A 21,997-nucleotide genomic window follows, 5' to 3' on the forward strand; every position below is an offset into this window, starting at 1 on the left:
CTTTACAGTCTATGACCCAGAAATATCAAAGAAGAGACAAGTTAATTCAATCATGTACTTTTAATGGGTATAACTGATGGGCAGAGTGGATGGACCGTTCAGGTCTTTATCTGCCGTCATTTACTAGGTTACTATGTTTTTGTTTCTGATGACTCTAGTCACCTTATCCCAGAGATGTCCGGTTTTGGTTCCCGCATCTCCCACTGCATTTGACACTTGCAGATTCTCATTCGATCCTATTACTCAGGCTGCTTTGCCCACACTTTTTGCGTGTTTGGGTCTTTGGATGATAGTGGATGTATGAGGGTAACCTGATATCAGGAATGCACCTAGTTTATATGTTCAAGTGGACACCTACATATCTTCATTTTTAAATCTTTTATAGAAAGTTTTGTGATAATAATTGCAAACAGAAGTAGATTATATTGCATAAATGTTACAAGCAAATTCTTAGGTGCAACCAGGACACAACAAGCACCCATGTATGATGGAGAAAGGAAAACAATTATATGAAGCTATAAGAAGAATCTTAAGCCATAAGTTCTTAATGAGATCCAGAATTGTTATAATACAATCAGCAGAAGAGAATGAGTAGTTAAAGTTAATGTTCGATAATATTTAAGAAGTTGGAACATATCGGAGAGTAGTGGAGAGAAGATACGTTTGATAAGGGAGACCATATATTTTTTTTTTAATCTTTATTCATTTTCAAATCAAACAAGTGCACAAAAATATATCATAAAAGTAATTCCAATATAGCACTATAATATCTAATACATAAAATCTAATAGTGTAAAATCCCCACCCACCCACCCTTCATCACATTCTCAACTAAAATAGAATATACTATATTATACAACATATTATAACATATCTTATTAAATTACACCCCAAATCCAACCTCCCCCTTGAGTGTGCTAAATAGAACTAAGAAAGAAAAGAAAGGAAAAGAAAAGAATTGATGTCTATTCATCACAATACTTTGGTTGCGTCAAGAGCCTCAGAACAGAACAGTGATGTCACCTAATTAAAAAAAAATCATTAAATAAAAGCAAATTAACTCTTTTCTTGATCTGTATTGATAGGTGTCCTCTTTGGAAAGTGTCTCTGAAATTCTGCGTTCGTGGGATACTGCCCTGACAGACTCTATGCTGCAGAAGATGGAAGCTGAGCAGCAAAGAAGGGCAGATGAGGAACAACGGATGAAAGATCAGGACACCAACCAGTGAGTCATTCTTGGCACAAGGGATTTGAGGTTGGGAGCTAGGAAAATGGGGAATTTTGGAGAGGAAAAGGAGAGCAGAGCAAAGGAATAGGATTTTTAGCAGATAAGAACTTTATGGCTCAGGCAGACTACTCCCCATATATTCCCTGGTACAATGCTGTCAAACTCAGTTCATTTCTTTGTAAGAAAATATATTCTCAAATTTTGCCTCTCATCATCTACAGCTAAGGTTCCTCTGTTCTTATCCCTGGCTTTACCCCTCACTCTCCCACAGCTAAGAACCTAAGAATTGCCCTACTGGGACAGACTGAAGGTCCATTAAGCCCAGTATCCTTTTCAAACAGTGGCCAACACAGGTCCAAAGTACCTTGCTAAATCCCAAGTAGTAAAACAGATTTCATGCTGATTATCCTAGGAATAAGCAGTGGATTTCCCCAAGCCATTGATGGCTTATGGACTTCTCTTCTCAGAAATTATTCAACCCTTTTTTCAATCCCGCTAACATAACTGATTTTACCACATTCTCCAGCTTTACCCCTCATTCCCCCACAGCTAAGGATCCTCTGTGCTTATTGACCCTTCCACTCTGTCCACCACTGTTTCACACCTCCTTTTATCTACTATGCTACACAAATCTGTCAATGAGAACATAAAAACATAAGAATAGCCTTACTGGGTCAGACCAATGGTCCATCAAGCCCAGTAGCAACATTCCATGCTACCGATTCAGGGCAAGCAATGGCTTCTACCATGTCTTTCTCAATAACAGACCATATGGGGGCGTGGCTTACCGCGCACACAAATGGACGTGTGATCGCGACGCTCCTCTCAACTAGGCAACAAATGATTAAAAATTCTCCCCTTCGAGTTGATTTTTGACAGAAAATTTAATGCTGATTGATAAAACTTATAAATATTTACCAACAGAGAAAATTTGATAATACTTTCTCCGCCGGCACTGAGAAAAGACCTGAGGAGAAGGAGACAAGTAAGACTGTTGTTTTTTTTTTTTGCCGGCTTTTCTTTGTGCTAGTGCGGGCTGCTGAATATTTGAACTGGCCAACGGCAAAAGAAAAAGTAAAAAGAAGACTGATTTTGGTGGGAGGCTGGTGCCGGTCAATTCTGGAGCTGTGGCGATTGGAAGTAGCCCTCTCCTGACGGTGCTGAGACGGAGCCCTGGGGGCGGAGAGTTAAGGAGAACAGTTACTCTTTCGCCGATTTCTTTTTCTATTATAAAGAGTGACATTGAAAGTAAAATACTGTAAAGGAAGACTATTGAACATTGAATTAGCTAACGATAGAAAAGGAAAAAAATTTTCTTCCTTCAGATTTCGGTTGAGGGCTAGTGCCTGTCAAAGATAAAAATATGACAGTTTGATGTAGCCCTCCCCCGCCGGTGTTAAAGCAAAGCCTTGAGGATAAAAAGCCGGTTGTGCTGAAAGACATCAAAAACAACTGGGGAGAAATAAGCTGGAACGAAGCGGTATTAAGATCTGAATTGCCGATTCGTGAATGATATAAGTTTAAAAAAAAACAAAAAAAAACTTAGAGATCACGGAAAAATAAAAAAGTACAGCCGAAATTAAAATAAAACCTGAAGGAGGAAAGCCAACATAAAAGGTCTGTTTCTCTTTTGCCGGTTTTTTTTTTCTCATGACAAAATACTGACAGTTTTTCTTACGCTGGAGCGACGAGACATAAATGAGCAAGAAACTCACAGCGTGAATGAAACCAGCCTGATACTATGCCTTGCCAAACCTAAAGTAAGGTACTGAGAGAAGAAGAGCCAGAAAAAAAAAAAAAATTAAGAGCGCCGTTTATCTCAGTGCTGAAGCGATGCGGTGTTGAGGGCTGAGATTCCTGACGAGCTGAATGAATAAAAATTAAAAAGAGGCTTGAAGACCACGGTGAACTGACATTGAACTAGCCGACAACAGAAAGGAAAAGATAAAGGCTTCCTCCATTTAAACTAATTTTGGTGAAGGGCTGGTGCCTGTCAGTCTGAAGTTGAGGCAGTTTGAAGTAGAGAGTTGCGCGGGGACAGAAATCCCACCCGTCCCACCCGTCCCCGCCAAAATCCCACCCATCCCCACCCGTCCCCGTGAGGAATCCCTCCGTCCCCACCCGTCCCCGTGAGGAATCCCTCCGTCCCCACCCGTCCCCGCGAGGAATCCCCTCCATCCCCACCCGTCCCCGCGAGGAATCCCCTCCGTCCCCACCCGTCCCCGCGAGGAATCCCCTCCGTCACCATCCTTCCCTATAAACTTCAGAAATAGTTATTTTATTTAATTATGCTACTGAATTAAAGGCTCTGGTAGAGACCCATTTACAAATAAGCAAAGAGACTATTAATTTGGAAATATTAATTGGGAAGAATACATACTTTGTAAATGGGTTTCTACCAGAACCTCTAATGTAAATATAAAATATAAATACTCAGCTGATGAGAACCCACAAACTGTCAGCTGAGGACTTCCTTTGCAGTTGGCCTGGGGTCCCTTTTGCCAAGCTTGGCAGGCAGCAGTAGCGTCCCTGAGTCACAGATGCTGGCACCTCAGTGGCTCATGGATGCTGCCAGCGACTGCTGCGCTTGGTGGAGGGGAGTTCTGACCATCTCTAGAGGAGGTCCTCTGCTGGCGGTGCTTGGGGATCCCCACCAGTCACAGCAAGGGCCAACAAGTACTTCAACACTGTAGAAATAAAACCAGAAATGCATTTCCTTTTCTTTTGAACACAAAACAAAGATATCTGCCATATACATTTCCCAAGGCAGATGACTCTATGCAATGTCACCTCGGTAACAAAATACAAAAATAGACAAATACACCCCCTCCCTTTTTACTAAACCACAATAGTAGGTTTTAGCACAGGGAGTTACGCTGAATGCCTCGCGCTGCTCTCAATGCTCATAGGCTCCCTGCGCTAAAAAACAATATTGCGGTTTAGTAAAGGGAGCCATAGTGCAAAATATAGACAGCAGATATAAATTCTCAAAACAGACACATTTTGATCACTAAATTGAAAATAAAATCATTTTTCCTATCTTTGCTGTTTGGTGATTTCATGAGTCTCTGGTTGCACTTTCTTCTTCTGACTGTGCATCCAATCTTTCTTCCTTTCTTTCAGCCTCCTGTATGTTTCCTCTCCTCCAGACCTCATTCTCTCCCCCAACTTTTTCTTTCTGTCTCCCTGTTCCCCCTTCTTTCTGTCTCTCTGTCTGCCCCCTTTCTTTCTTTCTCCGTGCCCTCCCCCAAGCCACTCGGTTTGCTGCCACCGCCATCGGGGAATAGTCCCCAAGCCACCGCTGTCCCAAGCTTTCCCTGCAGAAGCGTCGCGCTGACCAGCATTCCGCTCCCTGACGTCAATTCTGACGTAGGAGAGGAAGTTCCGGGCCAACAAGGCATTTCTCCTCATTCCATCCAGCCTGAGCCCCATCTCTCCTTGATCCAGCATTTCCCTTCTGTGTCTGTCAGAATTACCATTCCACCTATTTTCCAGCATCACCCTTCTTTGTGTCCATCTCACCTATATCCCTATCTCACCACTTTTCAGAATCTTCATTTGTCTCTGTCCTTGTCTTTACCCCATATTCACCATTTGCCCTTTCAATGTCTTTATCTCCCCCCCCCACACACACACTTTTTCAGCATTACTTCTATGTCTCTATTTCACCTCCTCTTCATGTCCCCTCTGTATCTCTATCCTTATTCAGAAGGTCCTGCTTACCCTTTCTCTTCTTTGTGTCACTATCTCCATTTTCAGCTTTCCCCCCTTTTCCTTTGTTACTGCACCCTGTAGCCAGAATCTTTCCACCCTCTCTCCACTCCGGCCCAGCCCAGTATGAAATATTTCCTTTTGTTTCTCTCCCCTCTCTCTTCTCCTCCCTCACCCACGAGTCCTGCATCTGGCCCTCTCCCTTCTACCTGCACCTGGCAACACCCCCCTGCTCCGCGGCTCTCTTAAGCAACTCGTCAGCAGCGGTGATCAAGACAAGCTGCCGACATCGAGGCCTTCCCTCTACGAGTCCCACCTTTGTGGAAAAAGGAAGTTGAAACAAGCGGGACTCGCAGAGGGTAGGCCCCGACGCCAGAAGCTTGTGTCGATCGTTGCTGCTGAGTTGCTGAAGAGAGCCGCAGGTAGAAGGGAGAGGGAGATAGGAAGGCTGTAGAAGCTCCGGAGCATGACACCGAACCCGGCCAGGATGATTTCTTTTTCAGGCTGCTGCTGCCGCTGCCATCCCCCACCCGAAATGACAAAAAACAGCCTAATGCCCGCGTCGGGAAATAGCCATGCTGAGCAGTGAGCTCAGCACGTACACAGATGAAAGCCTTGCTTGCTGATTGGTCCGGCGGCACGGTGGGGCGGGGCCACCGGACCAATCAGCAAGCAAGGCTTTCATCTGTGTACGTGCTGATCTCACTGCTCAACATGGCTATTTCCCGACGCGACGCCAGACTTGTAAGCTGCATGCTTGCATCGCCAGAATTTAGGTAGGTTGTTTTCATCCCCGTGGGAGTCCCGTGGGCAAGGGGGCGTCCCCGTGGGAGTCCCGTGGGTCAGGGGGGCTTCCCCGTGGGAGTCCCGTGGGCCAGGGGGCGTCCCCGTGGGAGTCCCGTGGGCCAGGGGGGGAACCCGCGGGATCCCCGCGGGACCCGCGGGATCCCCGCGATCCCCGTTCCCGTGCAGACCTCTAGTTTGAAGTAGCCCTCCCCTGACGGTTTTGAAGAGAAACCCTGAGGGTAAAGAGCCGATTTTGTACTGTGTGACATCAAAAAAATAAAAAAAACTGGTGAAAATTGTGCTAATTGAAACTACCCTCCAACGAAATTAGACAGGAACCCTGAAGGAAGGGATCCAAAAAAAGTTTGCTATTCCCTCAACAGCATAGCATTGAAGGCGGGCTATTGTATATTGTGGTGGACAGAAAAATCACTGAGCATAAAGATTGTGGAGAAGATAAAATCTGAAAAAATATAAAAATAGGTTCAGAAATATGGCAAGTACCAGACAAAATAAAAATGAGGCTGGTATGTCAGCAAAAAGACAGAAGCAGGATCAAATTACACCAAGCAAGATCCCACTTCCTGCTGAAGAACCTGATATATTGAGTAAAGCAGAAGTTATGGAAGAACTAAGACAAATTAAACAAATGCTTAAGGAAACTGTAACCAATATGTCTGAAATGAAGGAAGAAATACTGAACATCCACAGACAAATGGAAATAAATAATAAAAGAACAACTGTATTAGAATCTAAAATGGAGGTCATAGAAGGTGAAGCAAACAGATGCAAAATGACAGTCTGGAATTGAATAAATTGAAAGATCAACTGGAAGACTATGAAAATCGAGGAAGAAGGAAAAATATTAAACTTTTTGGAATACAAGAAAATTTAGAAGGGAAAAATGCTATACATTTTCTAGAAAACTTAATTCCAAAAATATTACAACTGGATTTAAAACAACCACTGGAAATAGAAAGGGCTCATAGGATCCCAGCAAAAAATGTAGAAAATCAAGGCAGGCCAAGACCACTAATATTCAAAATGCTTAGGTACCAACAAGCATTAGAAATATTAAATGCTGCCAAGAAAGACAAAAATCTAAATTACAAAGGATCCAGAATATGGTTTTTGCCGGACTTTGCTAAAAACACAGCAAATAAAAGAAAGAGACTATTAGACATGAGACCTCAACTAAAAGAAAAAGGTTTTAAATACGGATTATATTATCCGGCAAAAATGAGAGTATCATCTGGAGATAAATCTTTGTATTTTGAAGATCCAGAAAAACTAAAAGCCTTTCTTTCAAAATCAGAACCTATGTCATTTTAACATAAAATATCAAGATTGGTTTTGATGATATTGTGAAAAATTATAAAAATATAAGATATTGAAATACTGAAGAAAGAAAACATGAACTAAAGAAAAGACAATAAAAATATAAAGAGAGAAAGTATAAGATATAGGAAAAATAACAATACCATATTAAATATATGTTTAAGATAAAATTTTATGATGTAAAATACAATACTATGGAAATATAAATTAAAAATTGATGAATGGATAAAGATACATTAATGAAATGTTAGAAGTAAAAAAAAAAAAAAAAAAATGAAAATGACTAAAGATATTAAAGGTTAATATAGATAGTTAGAAGGGGATATTGATTGAATATTGGTTGCCTAGAGGGGAGGGGAATGTTCGGGTTGCAGTTCCAATGTGTGTTCTTAAGCAGTCATTATATTGGGTGGGAAAGGGAGGGAAAAAGATGGTATTTATTAGAATGATTAAGGAGAAAGTAAATAAGGGATTGGATACTTCAAGGGTAAATATGTGTGTCATAAAAAATATTTTTTGGATTTTAAATATAAAAGAAGAAGGGAAAAAGATTATACTGATAAGTTTTAAAATATATAATGTCTTTTAAGATATACAGTGGTGCCTCGCATAACGGCCGCCTCGCACAGCGGACGCTGCGCACAACGAACTTTATGTCGTGATCCGTATAACGTACTTTGTTTCACACAACGAAGTCGCCCGAGCTGCATCCTTCCGGGGTTCCTGCGGGGTTGGATCGCAGCGGGGTTGGTCGAGGGTAGTCTCCTTCTCCTTACCTGCCCTGTCGCAGCACACAGCCGAACGGAAATCTTCCCGATGTCAGCGCTGACGTCGGAGGGAGGGCTTAAGCAAAGCCCTCCCTTCCTCCGACGTCAGCGCTGACATCAGGAAGACTTCCGGTCGGCTGTGTGCGGCTGCGGCAGGGCAGGTAGGAAGAAGGCAATGGCGAACGAAAGAGGGGGGAGGGGGCGGTCCGCCCCGAAGAATGTGCACAGCTGGTCAGGTCCCCCGACCGACAACAGAACAGGCCCGGCCGACAAACCTCCCTGCCCTGTAGCCGCGAATCTAAATTACCTCTTACAGCAGCTTCAATAATCCAGCTGCTGTAAGAAGGTAATTTAGATTCGCGGCTACAGGACAGGGAGATTTGTCCGACCGGGCCTGTTCTGTTGTCGGTCGGGTGCAAAAGCGCCACAAAGGTGGAGGCAGGGAGGGAGGAAAGGTGGAGTGGAGAAGAAAAGACGCTTAAGGGGGGAGAAGGCCGCTGAAAGCACATGTTGGAGCAGGGGATGAGAGGGAGGGAGAGAAGGGGAAATATTGGACAAGGGCAGAAGGGATGCTAAAACATAGGGTGACAGGCAGAGAGAACAACAGGAAAAAGAGTGGAAGCAATCTTGAACCCTGAGGGTGAGGGCAGAGAGAGGTGGTGAGATGATTGATCATGGGGAGAGGGACAAAAGGGAATAGAGATGGGATAGGAAGATAGTGGAAGTAAAAGGACAGGGAGATGTATGTTTTTAGATGTATCTAAATAAAAATAATAACAAAAAATTTATCTTTTTTATGTCATCTTAGCATATTTTATGCTACAGAACGAATTATTTTTTTTTACATGTATTCCTATGGGAAAACGCGTTTCACATAACGAACGTTTCACATAACAAACTTGCTCCTGGAACCAATTAAGTTAGTTGTGTGAGGCACCACTGTATTCTATTAATGTCAATGGCCTGAATCATGTAATTAAAAGAAAAAAGGTATTAGCATTTTTAAAAAAGCAAAATGCGGATATTTACTGTCTGCAGGAGACCCATCTTAATACAAAAGAATCACAGAAACTAACGGGTGGATGGGTAAAAGAATGTTTTTTTGCTCCAGCAGAGGGTAAAAAAGCAGGGGTAGCAATTCTTATAAATAAAAAATGTATGGCCAAGATTAAGGTAATAAATTCAGACCCACATGGAAGATGGATACATGTTGATATAGGTATGGGAAATAATGCCCTGACGTTGTTTAATATATATGCCCCTAATTCGAATCAATCAGAATTTTTTAAAAAATTACAGAATATGTTATTACCACTGGCTGCTTCTAATTTAGTGGTGGCTGGAGATTTTAATGCTGTAATGGATCCATTATTGGATAAAAAACCAAGTAAAAGTATAAAATCATTAGGTTTAGATAATCTGGCTCAATCATGCGATTTAAAGGATATATGGCGTATTCTTCATTTTAATGATCAGGAGTTTTCATTTTGCTCACAGGTTCATAAATCATTTTCAAGAATAGATTATATTTTTGTTTCAACAAATGAAGTGCAACAGGTGATTAAAGCTTCCATAGATCCTATTATTATTTCGGATCATGCGGGAATATGGATAGAATTACAATTGGATAAATTAGAAAAGGGTAGACCTCTTTGGAGATTTGATAATACACTGCTTGTGGATGATAAATTTTTGGAAAATTTTAAAACACAAATTAATGATTTTTTTCAAATGAATTTAGTGGAGGATACATCTATTGAGAATGTATGGGATGCATTTAAAGCAACTATGAGGGGTAATATTATATCATATTCAGCTTTTATTAAGAAACAGAATAAAATTCAATATATAGAATTAGAAAAAGAAATCAAAATATTAGAAGCTAAATTGATAAATAAATGGGAAAATGAGATATTGCAAGCTCTTTTGAAAGCAAAAGGTAAATATAATGAATTATCTTCAAAAATGATAAGAAGAGATTTGTTTTCTAAACAAGCAGTGTATTATGGAAATTCTAATAAGGCGGGGAGATTATTGGCAAACTATCTTAAAGCAAAAAAAGGAAAACTAATGTTAATGGGATAAAAGATGATAATGGTACAATAACAAATCAAACAGATATAATTTTAAAACAATTTCTAAAATTTTATAAAGATCTGTATTCTTCCGTGCCTTATTTGGAGAGACAAAAAGATGGTAAAAATTTTTTAGATTTAATTAATGGACCTAAGGTTCCTGATCATATAAAACGGAGTTTAGATGAACCTATATCATTAAAAGAATTAGAAACAGCATTGAGATCTCTTAGAGTTGGATCCGCTCCAGGTGGTGATGGTTATACAGTAGAATTTTATAAAACATTTCAAAATATCCTTTCCCCACATTTACTAAATTTATATCAAACACAACTCATAAAAGGTGATATTAAAGGTACTATGGCTGAATCAATAATAATTGTTCTGCCTAAGCCAAATAAAGATCCTACTTTGGTTTCGAACTACAGGCCTATATCATTAATAAATGTGGATAATAAAATTTTGGCAAAAATTTTGGCTTTGAGATTAGCCAAAGCTCTCCCACATATTATAGATATGCATCAGACGGGTTTCGTTGCTAAAAGACACTCCTCTAATAACTCTAGATTATTGTTTCATATGTTAAATTTATCAAAAAAAATAGATGAACCGACTTTTACAGTTTCCTTGGATGCAGAAAAAGCGTTTGATAGGGTAGAATGGAATTTTATGTATCAGGCTTTAGAATGGTTTGGTATAGGTTCTGGATTTATACAAATGGTAAAAACTTTGTATAGCTTCCCGATTGCAAGATTAAATATTAATAATATGATATCTGATGGATTTCAATTGCGGAGGGGAGTTAGACAGGGTTGTCCTTTATCTCCTTTGTTATTTGATGTTATATTAGAACCCTTATTGTTAGCAATACAGCAAACGAGGGAGATACAGGGTATTCCATATTCAGATATGGAATATAAAATTTCGGCTTATGCTGATGATATTTTGCTTTATTTGAAAAATCCAGAATCTACCTTATCTTCTCTATTAGAATTAATTGATAAGTTTGGTAAATTTTCAGGTTATAAAATTAATTGGAATAAATCTGAAATTATACCCTTAAATGTTCATTGTGCAAAAGGACTATTTAAAAATTTTCCGTTCATATGGAAGGAAGAAGGATTTAAATATCTTGGCATTCAAGTTAAAAATACAATTGAAGATACAGTAAAAGAAAATGAAAAATTTATATTAAAAAAAGTTACGGAGTTGTGTGAGCAATGGAACCCCTTACATATTTCTTGGTGGGGGAGAGTTCAAACTATTAAAATGATGATCTTGCCTGTAGTTTGCTACCATATGAGTATGATACCTATTTATTTTCAGGGGTCCTTTTATAAAAAGCTTAATAGCATTTTAACGAAATTTCTTTGGCTTGGTAAAACACCTAGAATAGCTTTAGTAACTTTGCAAAAATCAATTAAGGAGGGAGGGGTAAATTTTCCAAATTTTTATAGGTACCATCAAGCCTATATTCTACGTCAGGGTATGTATTGGATCCTCCCAGAACTTATAGATAATGCACCAGAATGGTTATATTTGGAATGGCGCCTTATGTTTCCCCTAAATTTAGTTCACCTTCCAAGTATTAACATGCCTAGAAGATACAGAGAAAATAAAATTTTAATGGATACTTGGAAAACGTTGAGATTTATAAGTAAATTAACACCTATCCCAATAAACAAATCAACTAATCAATCTTTATGGATAAACTCCAAGATCAAAATTGGCGGAGCTCAAATCCTTTGGAAGAACTGGATTATTGCAGGCATTAGATCTTTAGATGACGTTATTTCAGAAGGTAAACTGCTAGATTTTTCACAATTGCAACATAGATTTGGTCTTAATAAAACACAAAGTTTTAAATGGTTGCAATTGAAGCAGGCCATTCAGGTTGGGTTCCCTGAATGGAAAACATTGAATAATCAATATAGTTTAGAGTTCTTATGCTTCCAAGCAGACTTCCTAGGGCATCAAGCCGCATTGTGGTATAAATTAATATCTGGATATTTGAATAAAAAACCAAAAAATGGTCTAAGAGATATTTGGAGCATTGAGATTAAGCATCAAATTAATGCATCTCAATGGCCACTAATTTGGTCTTGGAGAATGAGATGTACAGTGTCAGCATCTATGAGACAAACTTGGTTCTTTTTATTACATAGAGTTTTTTGGACCCCTACACGTTTGCAAAAATTAGATAGTTCTAAGTCCAATAAATGCTGGCACTGTAATCTGGAACCTGGGACGTTGGATCATTTACTATATCATTGTCCCTACATTAAAAGTTTTTGGAATGCAATTTGGCCACAAATTAATAAATTGATGGAAAATCATATAGCAATATCATATGATACAGTATTATTTGGAATGATGATGAGGAAAAAAAATCAAATTTCACCAGAAAATAACAAGCTTTTATTAATTATGACAGGGGTTGCCATTCAACATATAACCAATAATTGGAAGAATTATAATAACCTAAATTATACATTTTGGTGGAATACAATATGTCATATATTTAAAATGGAAAGAACAATAGCAATACAAAGAGGGACATATACTAAATTCATAAAAATATGGGGGCCATTGACAAAATATTGCAATGAATAAATAGTAGGATTTTTCTTCTTCTCTTCTTCTTTTAAATATCTTCTTTGTGACACACATAGAGGGAGGGCAGTAAAAATAATTTTACATAATAGACTATAATATGATATACAATATGTAACGTATGATTGAAAAGTAATAGAAGGGTGGGGGGAGGGAGGGGGGATAAAATACATTTAGAATATAATGTATTAGATATAAAAGTGATATTGTGTATTTATCAATTGTATTTTAATATTTTGTACACTTTATGTAAAATTTGAAAATAAAAAATAATATAAAAAAAAAAAAAATAACAGACCATGGACTTTTCCTTCAAGAACTTGTCCAAACCTTTCTTGAAACCAGCTTCGCTATCCGCTCTTACCACAACCTTTGGCAATGCGTTCCAGAGCTTAACTATTCTCTGAATGAAAAAACTATTTCCTCCTATTGGTTTTAAGAGTATTTCCCTGTAACTTCATCGAGTGTCCCCTGGTCTTTGTAATTTTTGACAGTGAAAAATTGATCCACTTGTGCCCGTTCTACTCCACTCAGGATTTTGTAGACTTCAATCCTATCTCCCCTCAGCCGTCTCTTTTCCAAGCTAAAGAGCCCTAACCTTTTTAGTCTTTCCTCATACGAGAGAGGAGTTCCATCCCCTTTACCATCTTGGTCGCTCTTCTTTGAACCTTTTCTAGCGCCACTATATCTTTCTTGAGATAAGGAGACCAGAACTGAACGCAATTCTCTAGATGAGATCACACCATGGAGCGATACAGGGGCATTATAACATTCTTAGTCTTGTTAACCATCCCTTTTAAAATAATTCCTAGCATCCTATTTGCTTTTTTGGCAGCCGCTGCACATTGGACAGAAGGTTTCATCATATTGTCTACGATGACACCCAGATCCTTTTTATGGGTGCTAACCACCTTACATCTGGTAACTGTGATTCAGGTTATTCTTCCCAATGTGCATCACTTTGCATTTGTCCACATTAAATTTCATCTGCCATTTGGACGCCCAGTCTTCCAATTTCCTAAGGTCTGCCTGCAATTTTTCACAATCCTATCTCCTCTGCTCTAGATACCCTCGCTCCTCCCCTTCTTATCCAAGCTACCTGAACATGCCCGTTTTTGTATCACTCCCATCAGACCTTAGCAAGGGCAAAAGTCTCCAAAGACCTGTTCCTGGCCAGATCCTCATCCTTCTCGATCTATCCGCTGCTTTCAACACTGTTGACCACCACCTTCTCCTTGATACGCTGTCTTCACTTGAATCTCAGGGCCCTGCTCTTTCTTGGTTCTCTTCTTATCTCTCACGTCACACCATTAATGGATGCAATGGTGGTGGCTCCTGTCAGTTGGGATATCTCAGGGCTCTGTCCTGTGACCCAGTGGAGTAGTAAGGGGAGGAGTCAAGAAGCAGTCCACCCCGGGCGCCATGTTAGTGGGGGGGCCTCCCCTGCCTCTTCTCATTCCTCCTTTCCCTTCCCTTCCCCCATTCCTCTGGTTGAAGTTGTTGTTCGTGCTCTTCGCGACCTCATCGGCTCTCCCACTGACATCACGTCCGGGTGCCATGCATAGGAAGTGATGTCAGAGAGAGAGCCGACGGGGTTGCAAGGAGCATGTTGTTGACCGCCGCGAGCAACCCAGCTGGGACTTTGGTGCTCTGCATGACGACTCCCAAATCTGCCTCTCTACATCCTGAGATTGCTGCCTGGATGTCCTGAACATAACCAAGACTGAGCTACTTATCCTTCCACCGAAACCTACCCATCCATTCCCTTATAAGAACATAAGAATTGCTGCTGTTGGGTCAGCCCAGTGGTCCATTGTGCCCAGCTGTCCACTCCCGTGGCAGCCCCTAGGTCAAAGACCAGCGCCCTAACTGAGACCAGCCCTACCTGCGTATGTTCTAGTTCAGCAGGAACTTGTCCAATTTTGTCTTGAAACCCTGGAGGGTGTTTTCCCCTATAACAGCCTCCAGAAGAGCGTTCCAGTTTTCTACCACTCTCTGGGTGAAGTAGAACTTTCTTACATTTGTACAGAATTTATCCCCTTTCAACTTTAGAGAGTGCCCTCTCGTTCTTCTTACCTTGGAGAGGGTGAACAACCTGTCCTTATCTACTAAGTCAGTATCTTGAAATTTCGATCATGTCCCCTCACAGTCTCCTCTTTTCAAGGGAGAAGAGACCCAGTTTCTCCAATCTCTCACTGTATGGCAACTCCTCCAGATCCTTAACCATTTTAGTCACCCTTCTCTGGACCCTTTCGAGTAGTACCATGTCTTTCTTCCTGTACAGCGACCAGTGCTGGATGCAGTATTCCAGGTGGGGGGGCGTACCAAGACTTGGCTATTGTACCTCGCTATACAAAGCTATTTCCCAGAAAGAACTTAAAAGGTTACAAATAATTCAAAATACAGCTCTAAAGATCATCACAAATTCAAAACAATTCGATCACGTGATCCCCCTCCTGAAAAACGCTCATTGGCTTCCAATATCTTATAGAATTAGCTACAAAATAGCACTACTGATCTTTAAACTCCGACTTACAAACTTGTCCGCCTTCTCATAGCTTACACTTTACCAAGAACACTAAGATCAACAGAACCAAATCTGCTTCTCTGAAAATGATTGGCACAAGGCGGACTGCAATTTTTTCTGTGACAGGTCCCCAGCTTTGGAATGTCCTACGGGATACCTTCGTAGCGAAATTGCATTGGATAAATTCAAAGGCTTCCTAAAGAACTTCTTATACAGGGATGCTTTTGAGATTTAATTTCGTTAAATTTAAGCACCTCTCCGCTCATATTAACTTTTAGCCAAGCCCCTCCTCTACTTCCCTATAACATTTGTAGTTCCTCCCCTCCTCCTTTTCTATCCGGTTTGTAATGTATATTATTACTCCCCTGTTTTTAGATTTGTAATACGCTTTGAAATAATAACAATGCATGTACATCAAATTTTAAATAAAACTTGAGATAACACTCTCATCCTCCCTGTCTTAACACTCACAAACTCAGGGCCCTCTGTGACTCCTCTCTGTCTTTCTCGGCACAAATTCAACATACTGCCCAAACCTGTCCTTTCTTTCTCTCTAATATCTCCAAAATCCAACCCTTCCTCTCTGAACACAATACCAAAACCCTTATCCACACTCGCCTAGACTACAGCAATTTGCTTCTCACAGATCTTCCACATAACCATCTTTCTCCCCCTCAATCCATTCAAAATTCTGCTGCACAACTTATATTCTGACAGAGCCGCTATGCTCACATCACCCTTCTCCTCCCTCTCCATTTCCGCATACAGTTCAAACTCCTACAAGTGCATTCACTCTGCAGCTCCTCTCTTAGTTCTCCCTACATTCCTCCTCGGGAACTCCGTTCATCTGGCAAGTCTCTGTTAACTGTACCCTTTTCCTCTACTGCCAACTCCAGGCTGTATCCCTTCTCTCTTGCTGCTCCATCTCTGGAAGTATTCAAATCCAGGCTAAGAGCCCACTTTTTTGAGGTTGCTTTTAACTCCTAACCCCCACTTGCTTGTATATCTAATCTTCATTTTATATACCGAATCTACTCCCTAAGGAGCTCGACTCGGTTTACAGTAAGTAAAAAAGTAAACATTACAAGTAAAAACTGTGGGATAAAAACAGAAACTGGTTAGATTAGATGGATGGAAAAAGTTAGAAAAAAGTATATCACTCCCCTGAGAAACTCCCTAACCCCCCTACTTGTCCGCTTGATTAGATTGTAAGCTCTACTGAGCAGGGACTGTCTCTTGAATGTTTTAATATGCAACACTGCGTATGTCTAGCAGTGCTATAGATATGATTGGTAGTTGCTTTTCCCAGGCTTTACCCCTCACCCCATCCCCCCAGCTAAAAATTTTCTGTGCTTATCCCAGGCTTTACCCCTCATTCTCACACAGCTAAGGATCCTCTGTGCTTTTCAATGTTTTCATGAATTTCAATATAGATTTTTTTCCCACTACTTCTTTACTCATTTTTTCTCATTTCTTATTATGTATTTTCAGCTGTTATTTGATTCCCTGCCCAGGGAACCTCACAGAATCAGTGGACACTTGGAGCACAGGGGACTCTATCAAACGGTACAGAGTAGAAAGGTCAACTGTAAGAACTTAGGGTTTTAGGCAGTGGGGAAGTTCAGCCTGGCTTTTAAGACAAGGTGCTTCTTGGATATCGGTAGGTAGTTTTCTCCAAATGAAGAAGTGGAAGCATGAGGACTCCTGGTTAGTTCAGATGATAGTGTGGGAGAATGTGAAACAAGCACAAAGAATATTACATTACATTAGTGACTTTTATTCCGCCATTACCTTGCGGTTCAAGGCGGATTACATAAGAGGTTATCTGGAAATTTCCAGAAGAATTACAGAATTGAACGGGTTACTTCAGGGGACTGGCATGCTTCCTGCGGTCTTAGTTTGTTTTGATGGATTTCTTGAATAGCAAGGTTTTTATTTCTGAGCGAGTATACAGGAAGGTGATAGGAGAAGCACAGAAGAAGAGTCCTGTCACAATTGGAAAGGACAGAGTGAGGACTCAGAGCGGTTTTCAAGGGTCCCACGACAACAAGAGGGCATCCGTTGAAAATCAGGGGAGGGAAACTACGAGGTGACACCAGGAAATTCTTTTTCACTGAAAGAGTGGTTGATCGCTGGAATAGTCTTCCACTACAGGTGATTGAGGCCAGCAGCGTGCCTGATTTTAAGGCCAAATGGGATCGGCACATGGGATCTATTCACAGGGCAAAGGTAGGGGAGGGACATTAGGGTGGGCAGACTAGATGGGCCTTGGGCCCTTATCTGCCGTCTATTTCTATGTTTCTATGGTTTACCTGGAAGGCTCTTAAATCAATCAAATCTAGAAAGGATAGAGGAGAAATTGCATGGATTTTATCAGATTCAACTGTACTATATGATGGAATGGATGTGCGAACTAAGAATCAAAAATGGCGCTCCGAGATTATTTTCTTTATATCAGAAAAGGGACAAGAAAGTCAGGAGACAGAAAAGCCAGACAATGGGCAAAGAATAGAAATATGAGGATTTCAGTCTCTGGTTCAGTATTAGAATGCAGGAATCAACTGTGGCCAGTAGGACAAAAGTTAAGTTGATAGAAAACTTTAGCATCCTCACCAGATCAGTCCAGAACCTGTAGTTTTCTCCTTCAACCTGTGCATGGAGATAGAAAAAACAAAGAGTCCTCATGCTTTGTCTAATAAGAGTAACATGCAGCCTTAGATTTTCTGTATTTCTCTGTCTCCAGCGAATGGTGATGGGCTGGCTGTGCAGCAATTAATCTGGGATGTTTGTTTGAATTTTATTGTGTATGTTTTATTATACCTCGTGCAGAATTGTTGGATGCTGTAGGTAATAAATTTTTTAATAAATTATACTCCCAAATATGAGAAAAGAGCCTTCTTTGAAGCTTGAGTAAGAAGAATTTTGATATAGGCAGTGGTAAGCCTGAAGCTTGCTAAATTGAAATCAGGCAGACCAATATTAAGAAGCTCCACTTTAGAGACATTTAAATGTATACCAGAGACTTTCCCTTAGGAGTACCTAGGAGCATCCTTGTGATGAGAAAGCTAAGATCTATCAGAAAATACTTTGAAACAGAGACCTTCCAAATCTTAGTGCAATCCCTAATCCTATCTTGACTAGACTACTGTAATGCAACACTAGTTCTCTGCTGTAAAATATTACTATCGCGTCTTCAGCTAGTTCAAAATACAGAAGTAAGACTTGAATATGGATTATGGAAATTGGAACACTTACAGCCCTACTATATGAAACTACATTGACTGCCCATAACCATAAGGATCAAGTTTAAAGTAGGCATCACTGCCTTAGGGCAATGCCCCCAACTACCTAACAGAGTTGGCCATCCTACTCCAGCACGCCTCCAACAGATATTCCACCAGAAATTTTTTCCACTTAAAATTCCCAGCATGCAACAATATAAAGCCTACCAGGCAAATTATCCTATCCATCCAATATCAATTAGCAAAATACTGACCTTAGATCAGTGTTCTTCAACCTTTTTACACCTATGGACCGGCGGAAATAAAATAATTATTTTGTTGACCGGCAAACTACTAAGACTGAAATTTTTTTTTAAAAACCATCGCCGCCCCGTCCCCACGAGCTCGGTCCCACAAACCATCTGATCCCATCCGCACAAGCCTCAAATAGTTATGATTTTATATTGAACATATTTTATTAAAGTATAAAAAGAAACAATATTCTATACAATTGTCATTTTATAAATACAAATAATACAGGGCAAAGATCAACAAAACCCCTTCTCCCCTCCCCTTCACATATATCCCTCTACTATCAAGAAAACTGAATAAGCCAAATTATTACAGAATGCTACACAAATATCATGTAACAGAATACCATAGTCACACATGGCTGGAATGGTGTTAGGGGAGTGGAACTAGGGCAACTGCCCCCTGGTCAGAGAGAGCCCTAAGCCAGCTGGAAGCTAAAGAAGCGCTGCCTGGGCTTTGCACTCCCCAGTTATGTCTAGCAAGATACATATTTCAAATCTGATATATTTGAATCACAAGATGGAAATAAAATTATTTTTTTCTACCTTTTGTCGTCTCTGGTTTCTGCTTTCATTGCCTTTTCACTCTCTTCCAGCCAGTGTCTGCCCTAAGAACATAAGAATTGCCACTGCTGGGTCAGACCAGAGGTCCATCATGACCAGCAGTCCGCTCACGCAGCGGCCCTCTGGTCTAAGACCAGCACCCTAACTGAGACTAGCCCTACCAGCGCACATTCTTGTTCAGCAGGAACTTGTCTAACTTTGTCTTGAATCCTTGGAGGGTGTTTTCCCCTATAATAGCCTCTGGAAGAGCGTTCCAGCTTTCCACCACAGAACTTCCTTACGTTTGTATGGAATCTATCCCCTTTCAACTTTAGAGAGTGCCCTCTCGTTCTCCCTGCCTTGCAGAGGGTGAACAACCTGTCCTTAGCTATTAAGTCTATTCCCTTCAGTACCTTGAATGTTTCTATCATGTCCCCTCTCAATCTCCTCTGCTCAAGGGAGAAAAGGCCCAGTTTCTCTAATCTTTCGCTGTACAGCAACTCCTCCAGCCCCTTAACCATTTTAGTCGCTCTTCTCTGGACCCTTTCGAGTAGTACCGTGTCCTCCTTCATGTACGGTGACCAGTGCTGGACGCAGTACTCCAGTTGAGGGCGTACCATGGCCCGGTACAGCGGCATGATAACCTTCTCTGTCTCTTCAGTCCAGCATCTGCCCCTTCCATTCACTGTCTGTCTTTCCTGCCATCTCTCCTCCTGCCCCCGCTCCCCAATTTGGTCTGGCATCCATCATCTTCCTTCTGTTCCCCTCATGGTCTGGCATCTCTGTCCTTCCCTCCCCCCTGTGGTTTTTAGCATCTCTCTCTTCTCATTTCCTCCACTCAGATCTGATATCATTCTCTGCTCTCTCTTCCCTTTTCTTCTCTGGTCTTCCTTCTCTATTTTCTTCCTCCATCTAAATTAAATTCTTTCTTACTATTTAGTCCCGTTTCCCTCTTTTCACTGTGTCTACCCACAGCTTGTCACCCCTTTCCCTCACCCCTCCATTATCTTACTATTTTCTTCCCCCCTTTATCTCCTCCTTCCATCCAGTAGTGTTCTTTCCCACTTCCATTCAGCATCTGCTCTCCCCTCTCAACTGACATCCATCTGCCTTTTGCTCTCTCTCTCTCCCTTCTTCTCACTTCCATCATCTGTCCCCTTCTTTCTCTCCCCCCCCCAACTTCCATAATCTGCCCCCCTTCCCCTCACCTTTGCGGGTCACTTTCTTTTCCCTGAGGGTGGCTCATGTCGGAAGGGAAGCTTTGGACGAGCAGAACCGCTTGCAAGGAACAGTTGAACTTACTTGATTGATGTCGATGCTGGGGCCCCTTGGCCTTTGAAGGAAAAAAAAAAAGGTGGAAAAAAGGGACCTGCAAAAGTTAGAGGAAGGGAAACCTCCAGGACAGCTGCTCTTTGCCCTCCTTCAGCGGCCCAAGAGTCCGCTGCTCTTCCTATTGCAGTCGCTTTGCCGGGACTCCTGCCTTCCACCGCGTTTGCCTCCTGCCTTGTCTCCGCACCTCCAGACCAGCAGCGGCAGCTCTGTGTACTTTTAACTTTGGCACAGAGCTGCCCCTAAGCAGTAGTTTAGCGCGGTTTCATGAGGCAGCCTCGAGGCCTTTGCTAGACCGGCCCGCTTCGATGATGCGATGTTAAAAGTACACAGTTAAAAGTACACAGTTAAAAGTACACAGTTAAAAGTACACAGAGCTGCCGCTGCTGGTCTGGAGGTGCGGAGACAAGGCAGGAGGCAAACGCGGTGGAAGGCAGGAGTCCCGGCAAAGCGACTGCAATAGGAAGTTGCAAGTCAGCTGACACCGGCCTTTCGTTGCGGCGGGGACCGAATCCTTTGCGGACCGGCAAGATTTTTTTGTGGACCGGCGGTTGAAGAACTGTGCCTTAGATCAGTGATTCCCAACCCTGTCCTGGAGGAACACCAGGCCAATCGGGTTTTCAGGCTAGCCCTAATGAATATGCATGAGAGAGATTTGCATATGATGGAAGTGATAGGCATGCAAATTTGCTTCATGCATATTCATTAGGGCTAGCCTGAAAACCCAATTGGCCTGGTGTTCCTCCAGGACAGGGTTGGGAACCACTGCCTTAGATCATTTATTATTTTACTGTCCCTATATCATGGCTTTTTAGAAATCAATTTGGTCCCAAATAAATTGTTTATTAGAAAACCATATGATCCTATTCTGTTCGGTATGTCTATGAGAATAAAGAGTCAAATATCATCAAGTAATAACAAACTTTTATTGATAATGACAGGAGTTGCCATGCAATTACAATAATCTTAGTTATACATTCTGGTGGAATTTGCTGTGCCACATTTACAAAATGAAAAGAATAATTGCTTTTCAGAATGGGAATTATAACAATTTTAAAAAGATCTGGGGACCATTGGCAAATTATTGTAATGATTAGACATCATTTTCCACTGACAGTATATTTATACATAGGGGGATGGGGGATGGTATAAATTTCTTTTTACAGGTTAATCACTAAATAAGTTTATAATATTTATATGATATTTTTGATTGAAATATTTAAGGGAAGGGTGGGTGAGGAGGGATTAATTTATATATTTAGGATGACATTAGTAAGAAATCTGAGATGTGTTTATTTTTTATGATGTAATATTGTGCACTTGTTGTAAGATGATAAAATGAATAAAGAATTGGAAAAAAAATTAGCAAAATGCTGGAACTAACTCACTACGATCCTGTGACCACTATTTTAAAAGCATTTCTGTACCAAGACAGGGAGCCAACCCTTGAAGCTCGTTCCAGAGCAGAGGACCTACTATGCTAAACACAATGTTTCGACCAGCTAAGCTGAGAGAACAATATTTTCTTAAAGCCTTTCTACAAACAGC

The 21,997-nt window shown here is 40.9% G+C and overlaps 1 protein-coding gene across 1 annotated transcript in view; it reads left to right on the forward strand.

The window, feature by feature from the left end:
• The window catches only part of IQANK1 (IQ motif and ankyrin repeat containing 1), a 105,200-nt gene that overhangs the window by 40,694 nt on the left and 42,509 nt on the right, over positions 1–21,997 (forward strand). Inside the window, exon 7 of the mRNA XM_033933108.1 lies at positions 1,086–1,225. Within this exon, the coding sequence (XP_033788999.1) occupies positions 1,086–1,225 (140 nt within the window). The remainder of the gene's footprint in view (positions 1–1,085; positions 1,226–21,997) is intronic.

This window comes from Geotrypetes seraphini, chromosome 2 (genome assembly GCF_902459505.1).
Source record: "Geotrypetes seraphini chromosome 2, aGeoSer1.1, whole genome shotgun sequence".
Lineage (NCBI taxonomy): Eukaryota > Metazoa > Chordata > Amphibia > Gymnophiona > Dermophiidae > Geotrypetes > Geotrypetes seraphini.